The 20612-nt window shown below is 37.6% G+C and overlaps 1 protein-coding gene across 1 annotated transcript in view; it reads right to left on the bottom strand.

Moving 5' to 3' along the window:
* The window catches only part of LOC139723748 (ras-related protein R-Ras2-like), a 38903-nt gene extending 23951 nt beyond the window's left edge, over positions 1 to 14952 (bottom strand). The window contains exons 1-2 of the mRNA XM_071634961.1: positions 14848 to 14952; positions 4025 to 4112 (exon numbers count right to left, since the gene is read on the bottom strand). Coding sequence (XP_071491062.1) covers positions 4025 to 4112; positions 14848 to 14952 — 193 coding nt within the window. The remainder of the gene's footprint in view (positions 1 to 4024; positions 4113 to 14847) is intronic.
* Between the last annotated feature and the right edge of the window lie 5660 nt (positions 14953 to 20612).

The following is a 20612-nucleotide window of genomic DNA, read 5'->3' as shown; positions in this document are numbered from 1 at the left end:
TCAGTCAATATCATAAATGCACCTACTGTATAAGTATGGTCCTGTCTGCTTTGTGATCAATGGCAGGAGTTTCACTCAGTGACAATATACATGTATCATTGCAACATTTGTCATCATGGCTAGTGCACAATTTTGCATTAGTTAAAGCTATGCATTCACCCAGGGGCAGAACAGATTAAAGTAATTGTATTTGTTTATTTATTTGTTATTATTTATTTATATTTTCATTTATCATTATTACAATTATTATCATCATCATCATCATTATTATTACTATTATTATTATTAATTATCATTATGTTATTATTCTCTTTCTTTCATTAAAGACTGTATTGTATTGGTAGAATTGAACTGTCTCGATGTTATTTTTCATAGTATGCAGCATTTTGGTTTCAATAAAAATAAAATACACAAAAAAAGTTCCCAGAGCAACACGAAAACAAACTCGGGAATGAGAATGTTAGAATCTAACATCGTACCTTGCTAAAAGTGGTGGTGCATTGTCTGTTGGTAAGTGTATCTATGCAAAGAGTGCTCTTTGGTGTATGTTGATGATCTGCACGGAAGTAGAGAAATACCAGGAAACTGTATTCGATCTCAGCAAAAATGTAAAGCATGTGAAATCTACATTCCTGTATGATTGGGACTCAAGACTGGGCATGTATGTCAGCTGAAATTATATTGTCAACTCTCACTGTATGATAAAGTGGAAGAATTTGCAGGGGTCAACGCCCTACCAAACATGAGCAAGGCCACTCTACAAGAGTTCCATGTTTACATTCTTTTTGTTGCCCCTATATATAAAGGGGTGACAGAAACAAAAGTATAAAGCTGGATTTATAAAGCTTGTATGAAATGGAAAGCAGAATGACACAGAGAAGTTTTGTTCTAACCATGTATATTGTAGCATACAATTGTACCAGTGATGGGATTGCTCTTGAAAGAAAAGTGCCAGCCCCAGGTATGTGACTGACTTGATGACAAACTATAAGCCCTACAACCAGTTCTAATGTACTTGTTGGTACCCCCTCCATCACATTAGATGCTTGCACCTGACACTTTTGTTGAGCATCCCGCTAATTATAGATGTTTCAACCTGACTTGGTATTCGACCGTCCTGACCTACCCATCCACCACTGCCAGTGACAGTAATGAGTCCGAAAATTTTTCTGCGTGAGTAATGCCATAGGGAGTTTGATCTGGTCCTGGAGCATAGCCAACTGTGGGCCGGTCTTATTTTCTTTTCTGTTTTTTTTTTTTTTTTTAATGCTCAAGTGTTGCTAATGGGTGCAGCTGTATTCACAATCTGACACATTAGATACTACCCACGAGTCTAGACAAACAGGTGTAACATGGATAACATAGGAACATAGACTTCACATCAATATAAACTACTTACTCTGTTCCACAAGCAACCCCCACAGGAAATCAATGGACTATATCCTCTTCATAGGTGTGTGTTTTTCTTTTCTTTTCTTTTTGTGGGGATAGTCTTTCACTGATAAATGTTTGGTCTTCATATGTAGGACACAATTTAATTTACTTCCTAATAATGTCTAAAATGTTGCTATCAAAAAATCCATACATCATTATCTTGTATTGGGAAAGTGCACTCCAAGAAACATCAAGGAATATATACATTAAAACTCATCACCAAGCTGTTCCAACGGAGTTCTTCCAGTATGATATTCTAAGTAGAACTCCATACTGTGTTAAAGTAAGGTTTGACAAGTACAGGAAATACAAACAATCAGTGTGGAAAAGACTTTCATTCAAACTGGAGAATGTGGAATTTCTAATCAAAGCTCCACATATCTTCACAAAACAGTGATATCTGTGGCACCACATACACGTACAGTACTGTAAAATCACAAAGAATTGTGGCATGAAATTTTCACGAATTGCCACTGGCATTCAATGCAGATAATGTAGACAAAATCTTTTGCATGCATTTCAATTTCGCAAATCTTTGTACTCGCAAAATTCCATGCACATGAACATTTCTGGTTTTATAGTATTCAAATTAGATGAGGTGCCAAGGAATGGCTCCACAAGTCATCATTTGTGCACCAAAATCAACAATTTCCCTTTTCCAGGAAAAAAAAAAAGAATCCCTTTGAGTAACTCACATGTGTTGTGATAAAATAACAATTACAACTTTAAAGGATAAGTTCACCTTCATAGACATGTGGATTGAGTGAATGCAGCAATATTTAATAGTAGAACACATCAGTGAAAGTTTGGGGAAAATTGGACAATCCGTTCAAAAGTTATAAATTTTTGAAGTTTCTGCTTAGTCACTGCTGAATGAGAAGACTACTACAGTGCATGATGTCACATTTATGTCAGACAAATCCTCACATGAGCACTTTGGTGGTCAGACACAATCTTTTATTTTCATTTAAATTTATGTGCGTGTTCAAACTGATCTATTGAGTACCATGAGTCATTGATGTGTGTGTCTACATTGTACCACACAAGCTCTGCCCAACTATTTGTTTCACAGCTCGAGGTCATTTCTGTTTCAGATGCCCAAGGACTTCCTTTAAAGAGTGACTATAGAAGTGAGTTATTTTCACATGTATGCAACAAGAAAACAGAATATTTGTTGAGCTCTTTGGCATGAAAACTGGACACAAAACACCGCATGGAACAAATTTCTACAAAATCATGAAACAAAGCCGTTAATTTTTGCACTATAAGTAAACAGACACATCTGTTTTACTGATAGTCATAAATATATATGCCACAATAATTCATCACACTTTATACTCAGTGCAAATAATAGAAGACACTGTACATGTACTCTTTCAACTTCTTTGAAACAAAAATGCTGAATGCATCTGCACTGCATTTACTTCAAGTTTTCCACTTTAGATAATGAATGATTTTGAGCAATTGATAGACAATGATCTCTAGTCTTCCCAGCAGATACAAAAAGTGAATCTTTAATAAGCAGTAACACATTATACATATCCATTGCAGTGACCAGTTCCGTCAGACTAATTAATTGGACTGCTGACCTTTGTAATAGACAGGGATAAGATAGATAGGGTAAGAGACACATGTAGAGAATGGTGTGTTGTATCTACTGTACTTCAGCAGGGTTATGAGATTACAGACCAAGACTGTGCATGGGGTAGTCAGGGGCTGTGAAACATTGTTACTGCTCTTTCTTTCTTTCTTTCTTTCTTTTTCTTGTCTGACAGCCCCTGCCTTTGTTTTACGGCTCCTGGTAATTGAGTGACCTGAGTCTGGTGATTTCTGCTGAACTATTATTTTCTAAGAATTTGGTTTCAACATGCAAAATTTTCAAAATCCTCTTCATTCCTAAATTCATGAGCCATCTTTAAATTGGCAATACATTTTTATAAGATTACAGTTCCTGTTTCTCTGGAATAACTGGCGAAGTTTGTTGAATTTTTCTTTTTATTCTATTCATTTTGAGAAGATTAAATGATTTTAACCAATTCCATCTAATTTTCTCCAATAGAAGATAAACAGTAAAATTAAGAGATTTTGCCAATTTAATGAGAATGATACAAGTTTAATACAATGTTTCTTTCTTGATTGGACTTGTAAAAATTTGAACAAATTTGAACAAGTATTTCAAGATATTACTTGCAAGTGTATGTTTGTGAATTTTGTCATTGGATTAATTGGCATAAGAGTGGCTACAGTTTAAACCCATGCATGGCTTCTGTGACCTGTAATTGATGTCAAAGCAAATTTCAATTCTTTAAAGGATATTGTATGTGACATAATTCCGGGATGAGAAAATACAAGCTAAAAGTACAATATGTAACAATTCTATTAGTCAAGACCACAGGAGTATGTAAAGGTTACGATAAAGACAATACACATGTATTAAGCTGTAGCACAAACAAACACCTGCTGAATGGTTCTCTTTAAACACAATTTATCAAAAATTGTAGGTGGTTAAAGTACATTACAAAAGCAGGTATGTCAAAAATCATGTCACCAATGTAGGTACAAGGTGTAGAAATGATGATGGTGTACTTACTGTCTAATTTGCAGACGATGTTATCTATGACACACTGCTTGGTATATGAATCCTCTATCGTTGGGTCATAGTCTGTGACAAAATAGGACTGGAACAAAAATAAAACTTTTGTTAAAGAACTTTCAAGTCACAAACTCAAATCAATGTTCACAGTTTATAAACGTGTACATGTAGCTCAGCTTCTCTGATGTCTGACACAAAATTTACAGACCTACAAAGTACAGACTGTAAGTGCCATAAAGCACAATTCATCAATACATACAATCACAAATGAGAATGTACAAACATGTAGAATCAAAATGGAGGTTACAATACTTTAAAAGTGCAAATTTTTGTGAGTTTTCTGCACTGTTGGGTAAAATCAATCTTGTGTTTTTCCTGTAATCAAGATACACGTACATGCACATATGCCAACAAAGAACATTACCTGTTCTACAACAGCAATTTTTTTGCACTCTGTCGGGAAAGATGAATTTTGCATGTTTTTAATCCTGTGGATTCTTATATGAAAAGGTATCAGCTACAAGACGAAGTAGAAAAAATGCATGTTTTTAATTTCATGCTAGCTTCATGTTGCATGAAAATTTCAATGCCACTAAAATTTCCACTTTTACAGGTGTTTTTTTCCCCCAAACAGCAGAATGGTAATGTAATTTCCTAATGGGTTGTGAAGAAATCCTTCACGAAACATATTAATTATATGAAAATGATAAAACAAATAATATTTTGTGGCATGATTTCAAATCATTGCTAACTTTTCATGAGTGTTCGTGCTTTTGCTAGTGGTATTTCTTTATTGTTAGTGTTTTCATCTCTGGTTTTGCATTGTTTTTATAGTCCTGTTAGAAAAGCTTCAAATGACTGGATATACAAATATTAAATGTCTTACAGTCCCAGTCAGGCTCACATTGTTTGGTATGATATTCTTACACTTCCGCCTCTGTTTCCTGTAATCAATATGTATGCCGACAAAGAACAAAAAAAAAAATCCCTGGCAGCATTCATCATCCTGTGTCTTCTCACATTGTACCCGGAAGACACGTTTATACACAGGTTTTAAAAGGCATAATTTACCATTTGCAGATGAAACAAAAACCCAGCATTAGTGCTTTAAAATAGTTCTAAAATATGAGTTAATGATAGGAACAACCACTGTAAAAATTTGAATCTGTATAATCGATGTTAAGTGTTGTTAAATACACAAAATGTGAACAATAGTTATGATAAAAATGTTTCCAGATTAAACCGTCTACAGTTATGGTTTATCGAGAAAAACACTGATATCTCGTTATATTTTAGGCTTTATCGCGAAAATTCTACATGATAGGATGTTTTGTGATACAACAGACCTACACATATATGCATCAAATGTGATATCTTGAACATTTTTGAAATCACTGATCCCAAAGGTAAACTGGACCTTTAACACTTCAGGACACTACAAGATGATAATGTAACTAGGGTATTTGAATTGTTAAACTCTGAATAAAGGCTGATTTGAAGTCTTTATATGATTGATTCTAATGTCAACCATTTTATATATTTTAAAGTGGTGAAACAAGAACAACTGGACAGTTATTTGCATGTTTGACACACACTGTACATGTATTAAAGAAAAGGTAATTTATTGTTTATAAAAACCCCGCACAAATTGTTTTTCGAATGTCAGCATTACGTGACTAAGCACTTCAACTATTATGTAGCTTAACCTATACATATTGGTGATGAACAACAATTTTATATTGATCTATTGATTCTCATTGACCCCAAACTACTTTGAAATATATACAGTCCTATATAACAATGTGTTAACACATATGACCAATGCTGGATTGATGGCATTTGTGTGTGTGTGTGTGTGTGTGTGTGTCTGTGCATTGTTGTTGTTGGTGGTGCTTTGTTTAGTTTTGTTTGTTTGTTTTGTTGTTGTTGTTTGTTTGTTTGTGTGTGTGTGTGTGTGTGTGGTTTTATTTTGTGTGTGTGTTTTTTGTTTTTTTTTCTGGGGGGGTCTTCAACCTGATGCTAGCAGCATGCTACCAGTTGTCATTAGGCCTGTTCACACACAACGGAAATCGAAATTACAATCGCGATCCAAATTTCGATTTTTTTTTCCGACCGTTCATACACAGGGAAAAATCGCACTTCGCAGCAAGGAAAGAACGATCTGTGGCCAAATTGCGCATGCGCGATACTTGCATGACCGAAGACTGACCCCGCAGTCCCAATAGAGTTTGGCGTACGCGCGATTCAAAGAGACTCGATTTTGTAAACAAGCAAAATAATCGCGATTATTCTGAAAAATCGCACTAATAGTGCGAGTTGGATCGCGATAAGGATCGCGGTAATTAGTGAGATTTTTCTGTCCACACACGAAAAAAATTCGAAATTTTGATCGCGATAAGAAAATCGATTTTCAAATCGTACTTTTTCCCTTGTGTGTGAATGGGCCTAATCTAACAACTTGGCCTAGACCAGCTGACATGTTTGAACAGCTGGATGGCTACCAGCTGAGAAATTCCCTTCCCTGGTCTCATTTATCTCAGCTGCACCTCATCTTCTCTACCGGTACCAGAGGGCGTGTCTGTCTGTATGAAAGAATTGTCATGTCTTCATGTGGAGCCAGGTACCTGCAGGTTTCATCGAGATGATGCATAGCAGATGTTCCCATCATACATATTTCGCATAGATCTCTCACTAAGTACGCACAGTTCACTAGAAGTTCATTGTCAGATGTACTTTAATGTATCTTCTACAGGTGAAATAGAAATTTCCACTGCTTCAAGCTTACAGGTTTGTTACCATAAATTATGCTGAGGGGCAAATGTACACCCTTGTACTGTATGATAGGCCATATGCAAATTGTAAGACATGTTTGTTAATAATATGTGAAGATGAAAGTGTGTTGATGATACCAATTGATTAATGATAACTGTGTAGAACTATGTACTACAATTTGTGAACATCAAATGTAAATCATGCCACTTTGATATCCCTGATAACTTAATGACAGCAAGTCTTTAAGGACATAAACGTATCGATAAAATATGTTTAACCATTTATTCTAAAAAGCAGCATATTTCACAGCTAAATCTATATTAGAAACAATTTGTGCACAAAAAATAAGTACTAATCTAGATTTGAATACCATTTGAGAGAAGCCCTGATTTGTGGCATACTGTTTTACAGTTGTATGATTTGAAGAAGGTTTCATTCGTATTGTAGCCTCTAAACATGGCTCACGCTGTCCCATGACGGTGACACTTTGCCTTATATGCCACTTTCAGATCTCACTTTGGTGTAATAAATGCGATAACATGGTGATGTTCCGAAAGAAGCTGAAATCCTTTACCAATCTCTCCCTTTGATTTTATTCTTGTATCTTTTTATAGCTGACATGAGCATAGTGTAGAATTGCGCTTTAAAGGGACTGTACAGTACTGGTTGAGGTAGGGATTCATGTTTTGAACATTCCTAAGTGAGATAATGAGAAACCTCTTATGAAATATGAAAGAGCACGTAATTTCAAGAGGGATTCTTGGTTTTCAAATAGCTGAGATATATCCAAAACAGTGATAATGATAAAGGCGACAGGCCACGCCTTTTATTAGGGTGTCTTTGTTTTACCTTGTGTTTGGATATGGGCAAGTCCAAGATAAGGTCCCCTCAGAAGGCAAAATTTCATCTTTGCTCAATATTGACATGTTTGGTATCATTTTGAAGCTTATGAGTTGAAGTTTTGATTTCCATGGAGGAAAAAATTATATTACGTAAATTTATGCAAATTTCAAGGGCTTCATTTGCATAAATGTGAAACACAGCGTTACGTATGGGACATTTATAAAAATTCATATTAATTCAAAGGAAAGCAAATGATATTTGATTAATATGTGGACATAAGAAGTTCATCAAATAGTTTAACTTGGTATGAAAACTTAGGGATTATGCAAATGATTATGCAAATTAGCTCGTGTCCTATCATGAGATGTCCCATACGTAACAAATTGAGGTCATTTTTTTAGGTTTTTTTCTGAAATTGCTAAGGTTATATTAATGCCCTTTTGGAAAGTTCTAATTTATTGTTTAGAGAAATTAAATACCACAGAAAAAAGAAAAAACAGTAAAAGGAATATTTTTTATAAGGCATTGAAATAATGTTACGTGTGAGACAAATGCGTTACGTATGGGACATCCTCATACATAATGCATGTGAATGCATGTAGCTAGCTGGGAAGGTCTCTCAGTACACAAATGGTCAATCATCCTGAAGAAAGCATCCCAACATTGTCGCTACTTTTTGAGTTATAGACACTTTAAACAATACATGTACTTGACTGAACAATTTTCAGAAAGGGGGAGGGGAAAATGGCAAAATACACAATGAAAAAACAGCATTAAAGAGATGGTATAGTTTTTTGTAGAAATGGGGATTCAGTTTTCAACATTTAATGAGATGATTGGAAACCAATTATATGAATTACTAAAGAGCATACAATCCTAAGACTAGAGGAATTCAAAGTTTAGTGATGGAGATCCAATTTGAAATGGTTGTGATATAAATATTTAAAAAGAATATGAAGTAAAATGATTTTTTTTCATTGCAAGTGATACACAAATTGTCCTTATTCAGGTTTCAATAATAGCCACGACAAAATTCATGGGTATACATACTGAGGTGTGACTCGAATCAATGACCTGACTGCTAGACAGACATCATATATCTACTCGATCACAGGGGTTCCACGCAGCAGGTATTGCTTATTCATAAAAATTAATATTTCTTGTGTCAAGTTGTTTTTTATTGAAACGAAATGGCAAACTGCCCTTCATCAATGGAAGTAAACACTTTAAACTATTCAATTTTTCAGTAGTAACTATCCTGATAAAAATAGGGCATACCCCATACTCAGGTTGGTCATGAAAATATAGAATATGATTAAATATGATTATGATGGTAAATATTTGGGGAATATTGTTCCCTTGTCAATCTGGATCAGTATTTGAGTAGTTTCAACTGATTCCATTTCAATAATTATGCAAAAATTTGTTTATGGGTATTTTGCAAAATTATTTTGCAAAATACCCATAAATGTGTCTCTCCACACACTAAACGAATGGGGGACAAAGGGCATGCATACTCAGGTTGGTCATAAAAATATAAAAATATGATTGAATATGATTAGGATGGTGAATATTTGGGGAATATTGTTTCCTTGACAATCTGGATCAGTATTTGAGTAGTTTCAACTGATTTTACTTCAATAATTATGCAAAATACCCATAAACATGGTTCTTCACACACTAAATGAATGGGGGACAAACCTGTCCCATACGTAACTGTCCCATACGTAACACGTCATGTCTGTCTTTAATTAGAACCTGTAATTAGAGCTTTTTACCTAATGGCACGAAACTTACCTATGATAATCTTGAGTGTTGTGACTTTCATCACAGTGAGTTACAAGTTGTAGAATGAAATACTTTCAGAGAGTTTTGAGGTTGAAAAAAATGTTCAAAAAAACAAAATTTTTCTGGTCCCATACGTAACGGCACATATTTTCTCTTCTAGAATATAATTGTGAAGGTCATTTTTCTCCATTTTTTGCATGATTATACTTCTCCTAGATATCAATCACCATGATAAAGTTTGATATGATCAAAAGCCATTAACACTATTTTTCAGGTCATAAAAGTCTCTGAATGTCCCATACGTAACGCGCGTGTTATCTTGGACTTGCCCATATATTCTCAGCCATTTCAAAACCGATTTTCATCAAATAAACTTTTGATACCCCTTAGAATTGCATGCTCTTTGACATCTCATAGAGTGGTTTCTGAATATCTCGCAAAATGTTAAAAGCTAAATCCTCACCTCAACCAGAACTGTACACACCCTTTGGCCCGAATTCACACGAGGGTGGTACAAATGAAACCATGATTTAAACCATGGACAAAAACCATGGAGCACCAATTGTCGCAAGAAAAATTTCGTTACGAAATTGGTCATTTCGTCGACAAAATGACCATTTCGTTAACAAAATTATCATTTCATGGACGAAATGTTCATTTAGTTACAAAATGTTGTCATTTCGTTACAAAATAATCATTTCATCGATGAAATGACTGATTTCGTAATGAAACATTCCATGTGACACTTGGCGCTCCGTGGTTTAAACCATGGTTTTATTTGTACCATCTTCGTGAATTCGGGCCTTTAAGTCATCAATGAAAACTGAAAGGATATTCAGCATTTGACTTTCACTTTGCTCTTCATTGATCATGAGGGAAGTTTGAAGCAAACAGTGACAACAATATTCCGAAACCAAATGCTCTCAAGATCACGACTGCTTTGATCAGACAAAGCCTGCTTGCTATACTACAAAGGAGAGGAAACTTCAAGCAATGGTCACATCTAATTCAACACAAACCCATATTTTTCGGCTACCTACATGTATCTAGATACATCCATATCACAATCATAATTTCAAAAGGCCTTGTTCAGTGAGGAGGCACAATAACAATACGGTGTCGTTTATTTTGGTCACTTTCATGATTTCCTTCATTATACCTTCATCACACAATAAGATACCGCTACAGGATATTTCCTTCAAATCCAATCTCATCAATGGGGGAACTGTTCAAGCAACTAAATTTAAAACGTTCTGCTGGACTGCAATTTCACATTCTACCTGAAGGTCATTTCAACATCTCCATCCCACTATATAGTATTCTTTTCATTGTATGACCAAAAAAAAAAAAAGAACAAGACTTTTTTTTTTTTCAGCAAACTTGGCTCTTCACATGGACATGGTACATACCACAAGATTTAGTTGTAACTCCTTGCTATCATAAAGTGGTAAATGTGCAATTCTTAGGCACACACATACACACGTCTATGAATGTATACAAATTGCATGCATCTGCAGTAAGGTACGTGGTATGCCAAGTGTTCAAACCTTACCCTACAATTAAAAAAATTGCAACATGTATCACTCTAGATCTGAATCATTGGTAACAAGATGTAGACCCCCTAATTTCCTATCTGAAAAAATTGTCTCCCTACTGTGTTTTTCTGATGGGTTTTGTTAGATATCATCCAGCAATAATAGAAACATCCCATTAAACAAGGATGATAGCACATTCAGGCTTTGAATTCCATTTGATTTGGGTCATGGCCATTTTTGCCTGGACTCTCAATTTTTTAGGAGTAGGCATCAAGGCCAATTAGGGGGCATCAAAGCCAAAACTGATTCATGTTTAAAATGACTTTTCACCTTCACCAACATTGGATTTTGATGGTTGTTTTTCAAAAGGAAACCAAAACCCAAAGAGCAATGTGGATTGAGTGAAAGCAGCAACATTAGTAGAACACCATGAAACTTTGAGGAAAATGGAACAATCGATCCAAAAGTTATGAATTTTTAAAGTTTTGGTATTGTAATCACTGGATAAGGAGACTATTTCAGTTTATGACATCATGTGCGGAATGGACAACAATATAAAGAAAATATAAATAAAATTCAACATGTTTCACTTTTTCTAGCATAATGAAAGAGCACTTCACTAACCTCTTTCAGAAAGCAGGGGGAATGATATTACCCTTAAGATATGTTAGTAACAAGTTGATGGAATGTGTAATTTTCATGAAAAATGAATTTTTGTGGAATTTTCCTTTAAACATTTTCTTAATATTGTTGTCCACTCATGACGTCGTGAACTCTAGTGGTCTCCTTATTGGATTTCAACATCAAAACTTTAAAAATACATAGTTTTTGCATCGACTGTCGACTTTGGATCTGTAATGAATCACCATATCCTCAGTCAGAATAAACACACTTCTTTATTTCAGATCCAAAATCTGTCAGTCGTACAGTCGTGAGTCGGAAATGCATGCGGCAGGCTTTACACCATATCAGGGCAATTACCCCCCCCCCCCCCCCCACCCCTGGCTAAATACTGGTTAGCGATAAGGTAAGAGTATTGGCCAAGATTAGGGTTAGGGTAACCCCAGGGCGCTCCTTGTACACATTTATACTGTGGGAGCGCCCGAGTTGAAAGAGTGCTGTCACTGAACATTGGAAGACAACCCCAATTCTTTTGGCTCTATAAGTTACGAATTTCACCAGCAAAAGGCTTACTTTTATACTCTACATGAGTCTCTTATCTAATTCATACTTGCTGTTCACTTGCACATTTTGAAACTGATCCTACGGTCTTGAAAAGGCGTTTTTCTACGAGTCCATCTCCATTCTCGCAGTTCCTCCCTTTGTTTTTGGAAACAACCTTTGCAAAGGCACATAGCGCATTGGCACTATGAATATGCATGAAAAGTGCAATGTTTTTCGCCTTTGAACAAGGCCCTTTTGCTCTCACGCTGTCGCGCTTGGCTGGGATATCGCTTCTTCATTCACCCGGAAAGCAACGCAATACAGCGAGAAGGCCTTGCGAAAAGGCTACATCGCACTCTGTTTATAGCGTATGCATACAGGTTTCAAATCCGTCGAACAAAGCAGTTGTCATTCTCACAGATTCCTCTTGACTGGATCATTTGGCATAATCGTGATATAGTCCCCACCACTGCGTGACTGTATTAAATACAACCCTACCTAACCCTATACCCTAACCCTAGTCCGCGGGTGCACGCGCACTGCGGTGGGGCCTATGGTGGGGACTATATGATCACGATTATGCCGATCATTTAAAGTCTCCAGTATTTACAGAAAGGGACTACAGGAGGAGCAAAACGTACCCAGGCAAGTGTTATCAACAATTGGACCAAATCTGTAAGTATTCAAATTGAAGAAATTTTATGAACTTACGACTCTTAACAGTCTTGAGTTGGAATTTACCCGCAAATCTACCCTCTACCATGACTCAATATCCTTCCCTACACAGCCCGAATGGGCTGTGTTTCGCAGCTAGGGTTAGGGTTACTTTTAGGTTGAGGGTTGTTTTGGTGAGTTTGGCCTATATTTGGGGTAGGGTTAGGATTAACCAGAGACTTACGTTAGATTCTATACACGGCCCAGTCGCTGATTAGGCTTAGCATTTAAATTAGGGGTCAGGGGGAGGGTCTTGGGTAAATGTCCAGGGGTGGTATTCTGAACACCGTTTTATCTCTGTTGTAACTTGTGTTGTAACTTGTGTTGAAAGTCTGTGAGTTACAATTGTACAACACCGCTAAAACAGTCGTAAATCGGTATTCTGAAAACTGTTTTAACGGTGTTGTAAGTCATGATAACCCCGCCCATCGCAATAATCATATCCAATAGGAAATATTGTTAGAAGTAGCATCTAAGACATTTCAACCAATAAGATTGCTCCCTTGGGCAAATGCGCCTTGCTTAACCCTGCGTGTTTTAACAAGCGCTCATTCTCTGGTGTGCACACAAATAGGACAATGGCATGCGCAGGTAAAGAGAGCCAGAGATAGAATATAAGTTACAACAGAAGCTTGATCATTTATGCCTTCTTACCGGTTTTGATGTATAGTTGGTGCGGTAGGGGATTCGCAAAGCTATCTCAGATTGAGTCTTTTTATTTGAAATTTTGTCTAAAGAAATAAGAAGATATCTGGTGTTCATAAGAGGAACCCAAATTTCATGGTTTATGGGGAACTAGACGCTTCTAAATTAAGCTAAGCCCTTGCAATGCCATGTTATTATTATCATTATTATCATTGTTGTTGTTGTTGTTGTTACTATCTTCACAAGATATCTCTTGGAGATCAATATCACGTCAAGTTCCATCATGGAACCTTGGACTTCTAATACTTTTCTCCGGATTCGCGCCATCCCCAGCAATAAATATTTTTGAAACACCCAAAGGTACTGATAATGAATTCTTATTGGTGAAGATAGTGAAATCATATTAAAAAAAATGTTTAATATTTTGAAACACATTTTTGAAATGGATAGTGCTTAAAACAAATTGCTGACGGTGCCGGTAACCTTTCTGTTCATGCGTTTGTGTTTTTATCTAGATGTGCATTATTTATGCAACGCGTATGTATACTTGCAGAGTTACTGTTACCAAATTTTGTATTGTGGAATGAGTTTACATTTTGTCAAACTGCTATATCTTTTGCCTTTCTGTACATACATTGCTTTTATTTTTTGTATATCTTTTTATTTTGAACTCGCATACCACAATATTGACTCGATGAATTATCTCACTATCTAACATAAGTTAAAACGAAAGTTACAACGGAGTTAAAACACCTTCCACCCTGTTTTATCTCAGAAGCATAAATTTGCACGGGGCGTGACTTACAACAGAAGATAAAACAGTTTTCAGAATACCGTGTAATCTAATGGGTGTTCAGGTTTGCGCCCACTGTTACGCGCGTGCGCATACCCTAAGACAATGGTATGCGCAGGCAAAGAGTGCGCAAGATAAAACACAAGTTACAACAGAAGTTACAACAGAAGTTACAACACTTACAGAGATAAAACGGTGTTCAGAATACCGATTTGTTACAACAGACTTACAACAGAGATAAAACGGTCTCAGAATACCACCCCAGGGGGGTAATTGCCCTAGACCCCTTTAAACTATCAATCCCCCCCCCCCCCCCCCCCCCCCCCATTTACATAGGCCTACAACAATTGCATAGCCTAAAGGGGCACAGGGCAAACAGTAGGTCGCTGCGTTAGCAGAGATATGACACCCGTCGGGCTGCTCTTGCTCTTCACCCCGCTGCGGTCGGGGTGATGTGGGTCAGCGATGCGGACGGACATGCGCCTAGCAGTAGTTGTTAAATAGTTGGAAAATACACAGAAATCAAACAAGGAACGACTGACAGAGATTCAAACGACGATATTTACCTGGATAAACTGAATAGTGATGGCACTTTTTCCAACTCCTCCACCACCTACAACGACAATTTTGTGCATTTGCACATGATTATTGCTGGTGGCATTCGACGACATCGTAAGCTATCGTAGCGGCGTGATGTACCAGTATGATCCTGAATGACTCCTCCAGACTATAAAGGTGCGTACAATTGGAACTGTACGTGTAGCTAGCCTAGCACGCTTGTAATACAAGCGGTCATCAGAGCAGACAGAGCTGAGGACCTCGGTATTAGCTTGTTTTTCCACTAACGATAGTACACAGCTCGCTGTCTGCACTCGTAGCACTGACTCCGAGCTAGTCACCAGCTAGCCTGCCTGCAGCCCAGCTAGCCTAGCTACCTCCGAGCCGTAGATGTTTACGATTGACACTTCGGCACGTGAGGGCGTAGTCCGTAAATGCACTACGCACATAGAGCTGTGTGTATGCGATATATAAATGCAGCTCTATGACTACGCATCATTCATCGTCGTCGTCGTCGTCGTCGTCGTCGTCGTCGCAGCATACTCTTGTCAGAGCGTAGCTTCCCTCACGGCAGCATGATACAAACGTCTGTTTCGAGCCATTCCAGTTGCTTTCTCCATAGAACCAAATGTCTCCCTCACCGTTCTGTCCCATCAGTATATCTTGGTCTCCCTCTACTACGCTTTCCAGGGAATTGGGCCATAAGGACTCTCTTTTCCATCCCACTGTGTCTCATAATATGCCCAAAATATCCCAGCTTCTGTTTCTTTACATACTTCAGTAGCCAGTCACTCGGTACATTGAGTACCTTTCTGATGTCTTCATTTGTTCGTCGTTCCACCCACGGGACTCTCAAAATTCTGCGATAACATTTATTTTCAAATGCACAGATTCTTTTCTCATCTGCCTTCCGTAGAACCCAAGCTTCGGATGCGTAGGTTGCAATTGGGAAAATGCAGGCTCTGAGAACTCTGAGTTTTGTCTCCTTGTCTTGTCCTTGCCGCAGCTTCTTCATGGCATTCAATGCCTTCAAACCCATAGCTAGTCGGCTTTTGATTTCCCTGCTGTTATCACCATTTTGCTGCATTCTCACCCCAAGGTACTTGAAGTTGTCAACCTCCTCCAGTATTGAACCATCAATGCTAACTCTTTCATCATTTCCCCTCTTCTCTTTAGCCATTGACATAACTTTTGTCTTTGATGCGTTCATTTTCAGACCATATGAGTTGCTTCTCTCATTTAGGGTTGTGACAAAACTTCTCAGACCAGTTTTTGATTTAGAGATTATAGCTGCATCATCTGCATATCGCAAATCTCCTAGCTCTTTCCCTCCAACATGTATGAGATCAAAATGTTCTGCTTGTTTTCTGTCCAGTACTTCCCTCATTATGTTCTCTGTGTAGATGTTGAAAAGTGCTGGAGAGAGTGTACATCCCTGTCGTACTCCTTTCTTGATGCCAAACCAGTCCGTGGTGCCACATTCCAATCTAACAGCTGACTGTTGCTCTGCATACAAAAATTTTATCAACTTAATTACATGATGGGGGAAGCCCATTTCCAGCATCACTTTCCAAAGATGGTTATATTTAATACTATCAAAAGCTTTGGAATAATCTACAAAACAAATGAATACCTCCTGGTTCATTTCATGACATTTTTGAATGAGCAGTTGTAGGTTGAAGATAATGGTCTCGAGTGCCCCGGTGTTTCCTGAAACCTGCTTGGGCATCATTTAATTCCATCTCTAGTTGATGACTGATCCTACTAAGAAGTATATTTAGCATGATCTTGCTTGCATGACATATGAGGGAGATTGTTCTGTATATAATTTTCACAAATTTGTAGATCACCTTTCTTTGGGATGGGCACAAACAGAGTACGGCACCAGTCAACAGGCCATTCCCCTGTCTGCCATATCTTCACACAGAGCTTGTGCATCAATGTAATGGCTGCTTCACCACCAGCAAGGAGTATAGTTCTGCTTGAATTCCATCACAGCCTGGTGACTTTCCTCCTTTCAGAGCTTTCATTGCCTCTTCTACTTCAGATCGCAGAGGGGTCAGGCGACTGTCTTCTGATGTCTTTATCTTCCAGTTCAGCGGACTTTCTTCTGCTTCTTCCTCCACTTCCTCATCCTCGTACAGTTCCCTATCTTTCCAGCGATCCAGGACGTCATTTGTTTCTGTTAAAATATTGCCTTCTTTGTTCTTAATAACATTCAGACTGGGTTTAAACTTTTTGGTCAATTCTTAATTTCACCATACATTGCTTTACTGTTGCCTGCTTTACTGTGTGCTTCTATACTAACACTTGTTTAATATATTGTCTCTTGTCTTTTCGGCATGCCCTCTTGATATCCTTTGTTGCATTACGGTACTCCAAGCTGGCAATGCTAACACCTTCCTCTTTCATACTTCTCCTCTTTTCAATGAGATTGAGTGTTTCTTCTGAGATCCACTCTGATTTTTTCCTCCTTCTCCGTGATAGGTGTTTTTTGGCTGTTGTAAGTGTTGCTTCCTTTGTTTTCTCCCAAAGATCATTAGGTGACATCTCTTCTGCTATCGCTGCTAGGGCCTCATATTGGTTATGTACCTGCACTGAAAAGGCATCTGGTATGCTTGACACATCAAATCTCATGACTGGTTGACACTTTTTCTTGGCTTTGACTTTGCATTTCATATCTAAGCACAGTAGCTGATGATCCGACCCACAGTCTGCACCTGGAAATGTACGGGTGTTTCTAACACTTTATCTCATGGTTCTGCGGACAAGAATGTAGTCGATCTGATTCATTGTTGTTCCATTTGGGGCTGTCCAAGTATTCATCGTACTTGAGTAAAAACTCCAAGTACTAAAAACTTGGTACATTCATCCATCTATCCAGGGCATCCCCTCGGCGATTCCTTTTTAGTAATTCACTGAACCACGCCTAACTCATTAATAGGGCCTATTCATTAATCTGAGGAGAGAAAAAATGGAACCAATTCAAAGCTGAACAACGTCTTGCATTATCAGCAGACTTTTACTGGGTTATCGGCCAATTTTCAACAAGGGTTTGATGATGTCTTTCTAGGATATGGTTGGCATTGCTGTCCTGGAGGCGGGAACAGAGGATGGGTCCCCGTCCAGGCTCGTTTCTCTTATTTTTTTTTTGTTTTGTTAATGGGGGGGGGGGATGTCCCCTTCACATAATCTTGTTGGCATTTTGATGGATTTTTTATCTGTAAACACAGTTGCCAGCAAAAAATAAAACCCAATATTCCGTCATATATATTGTGTGCATCCCTCGTGCACGGGGGATACCCCCTTTCACACTTTCAGCTCCGATCAATCTCCGTTCGGTCGTGGAGCTCTCACCTTGCGAATGCTGTACACAAAACTCGTTCTGTGCTCCATGCTGTAAGGCCTTATAGGTCTTATTCAGGTACACAATAGGCCCCTATACATGCATTACAAGCACCAAAATGAAGTATTGTCTTCATTACTTATAAATCAAAGTGTCTAATGCACAAAATGTGAAGAAAGTGCTTGATCCTACATAAAAACAGAATGAATACATGCACGCACTTATGCCATTAGGCCTAATAACCACTTGTATAAGGATTGACTATTGTTATATAACATCTCTGTTCTTTTGATATTGTCTTGTTGACATTATTCCTTGACAAAGTGAATAATTATGTGTGTTATCAGTGGCGGATTCGGAAAACAAACGAAATAACAAGAAAAAAGAAAGAAAAGGTCGGGTTTTGTTTATTATATTTTGTTTATTTGTTTTTTGTTTGTTTTTTGCATGTCAGCCGATGAAACCCGGAAGTAGCGCGAGAGACGGCACCGGGAGCCGCCACCGCCCATTCTTTGTTGTTGCTTGTCAGCTGATTAAACTCGAAAGAGTCACCAGAAATATCTTTTGTGCCCCCCCCCCACTTTCTGTGAAATCAAGTATATAAATAGGCCCATCAAGCAGACAAACAAACAAAATAATGTTTTTATAGTGGCGATTAAACCTATACTGAGAAAAGTGATGAGGAAAGAATAAAAGTGACTGATGATTTGCTGTGATAAAATCTATAAATCATTCCGAACAGTTTATTACCCAAAATAATATGGCATGAAATATTCCATTCCTAGTTTTATAACGCTATAGGCCTATCAGAGTAAATAAAGTTGAAGACAGTTTAATCAAGAGCTGATAAGTATCAATATAGGCCTAATATTTCTTAAAAGTTCCGTGTTTACGGTCACAAATCTTCGCAACGATTACATAAGTGTCACATGGTCCGCACGCTCCCTTTAGCTTCCCGGCCAAAAGTATATCATCAAAGTTAGTGGGTCGACAATCTAATGAATGACCACAATCCTGCCCGTGAAAAGTGCGCTATATTTTGTAAGTTATACCGGCACAGCGACTGTACTAAATGTGCTGTGATATCATTCTAATTGATCTTTTCAAAGGGAATATAAAGAGAAGAGAGTATAGGTCTGTGATAAGAGTTTAAGACAATGCCATACAGTTTGCGAGCCCTGGATATCATTGATTCGCATGTTAACAGTTTGAAACCACAAACCGATCATTCCTCGACTTCCAAAATAATGTCCTATTTTATCAATATCTACCGTTCAATATAATGATTCTGTTCTGTTACCTTTAGGCCATACAAAAATGTGTGTGAGAGAGTGTATGCATGCATGCCATTGTGAAATGAAACTACAATAAAGATTTTGTGAATGAATGTCCTATGTGAATGAATAATGAATGTCCTATGTGAATGAATGTCCTACTGCCCTTTCTGTTTTATGTAAGAAGAACAGTCATGTTCACAATTACTCAACTCGTCAGTAAAACTTTTTCCATATACCTCGTACACGCACCACCTTTGCACAAAACACTGTTATTTTTTCTGGCCCTACTAAGCTTTGGAACAATTTGCCAATTGATGTTAAATCTGCCCCCAGTTTATCTGTATTCAAGCAAAGATTTAAAAAACATCTCCTTGCATCTTACGTTGATTGATGATAATATGACTTTTAATTAATGACCAATGTGTGTATTTACACCTATTTGAACTGTATGTCACTACTCTCCGTCTTTTATTTCTTTTCCTCTCTTCCTCCCTCCTCTTGTTTTTTGTTTCCCACCTCAGCCCTTCATTCATTTTGCAACACACTGTATATCACTTCCACTCATCTGCATGTAATATTTCTTTTTTGAGGGGACCTTGTTTAACAAGCTGTGCTTTCTCAAGGTCCCCCACGCAACATTCCATGTAAATATCAACCTTGTTCAATTTTTTGTAATTATACTTAGCAATGTACTTGTCCCCACAAGGGTTTGTGACACATGAGAATGGTGTGTGAAATAAATTGAATTGAATTGAATTGAATCATCTTCCCTCCGTAACAATCCCAAGCTCGTATGTCGCAAAAGAACCTCCTTAAAGGGCGCCCCCTTGTGTCAGCTTAATTGAAAGCAGCTAGCATTATACCATTTAGCGAATGTTGACAACAACAGGGCTATACAGTTGGCAGAGATTGTATTCTGCTACGAATCTGGCTAGAAATCTTTTTACCATGCAGATCATCTATTCTTTGATGGCAGTGCAGTTTAGATAACTTCAAGTGATGCCTTTATGCCTTAGGATACCCAAGAAACAAGCTAGACATTTGCTAGTGTGATTTTTCGTCTATGGATCAACTACATCTATGACTAAGGAGAATAGTTATATGGACAGTGTCTCATTGCACGTGGAAGTGCCGGTGCGGTGGTACTAAT

The sequence above is a fragment of the Diadema antillarum genome, unplaced genomic scaffold (assembly GCF_040938485.1).
Source record: "Diadema antillarum isolate AM-2024a unplaced genomic scaffold, OU_Dant_1.0 scf00000199, whole genome shotgun sequence".
Taxonomy (NCBI): domain Eukaryota; kingdom Metazoa; phylum Echinodermata; class Echinoidea; order Diadematoida; family Diadematidae; genus Diadema; species Diadema antillarum.
Note: the sequence above shows the minus strand (reverse complement) of the source record. Positions and strands in the feature narration are given on the sequence as shown.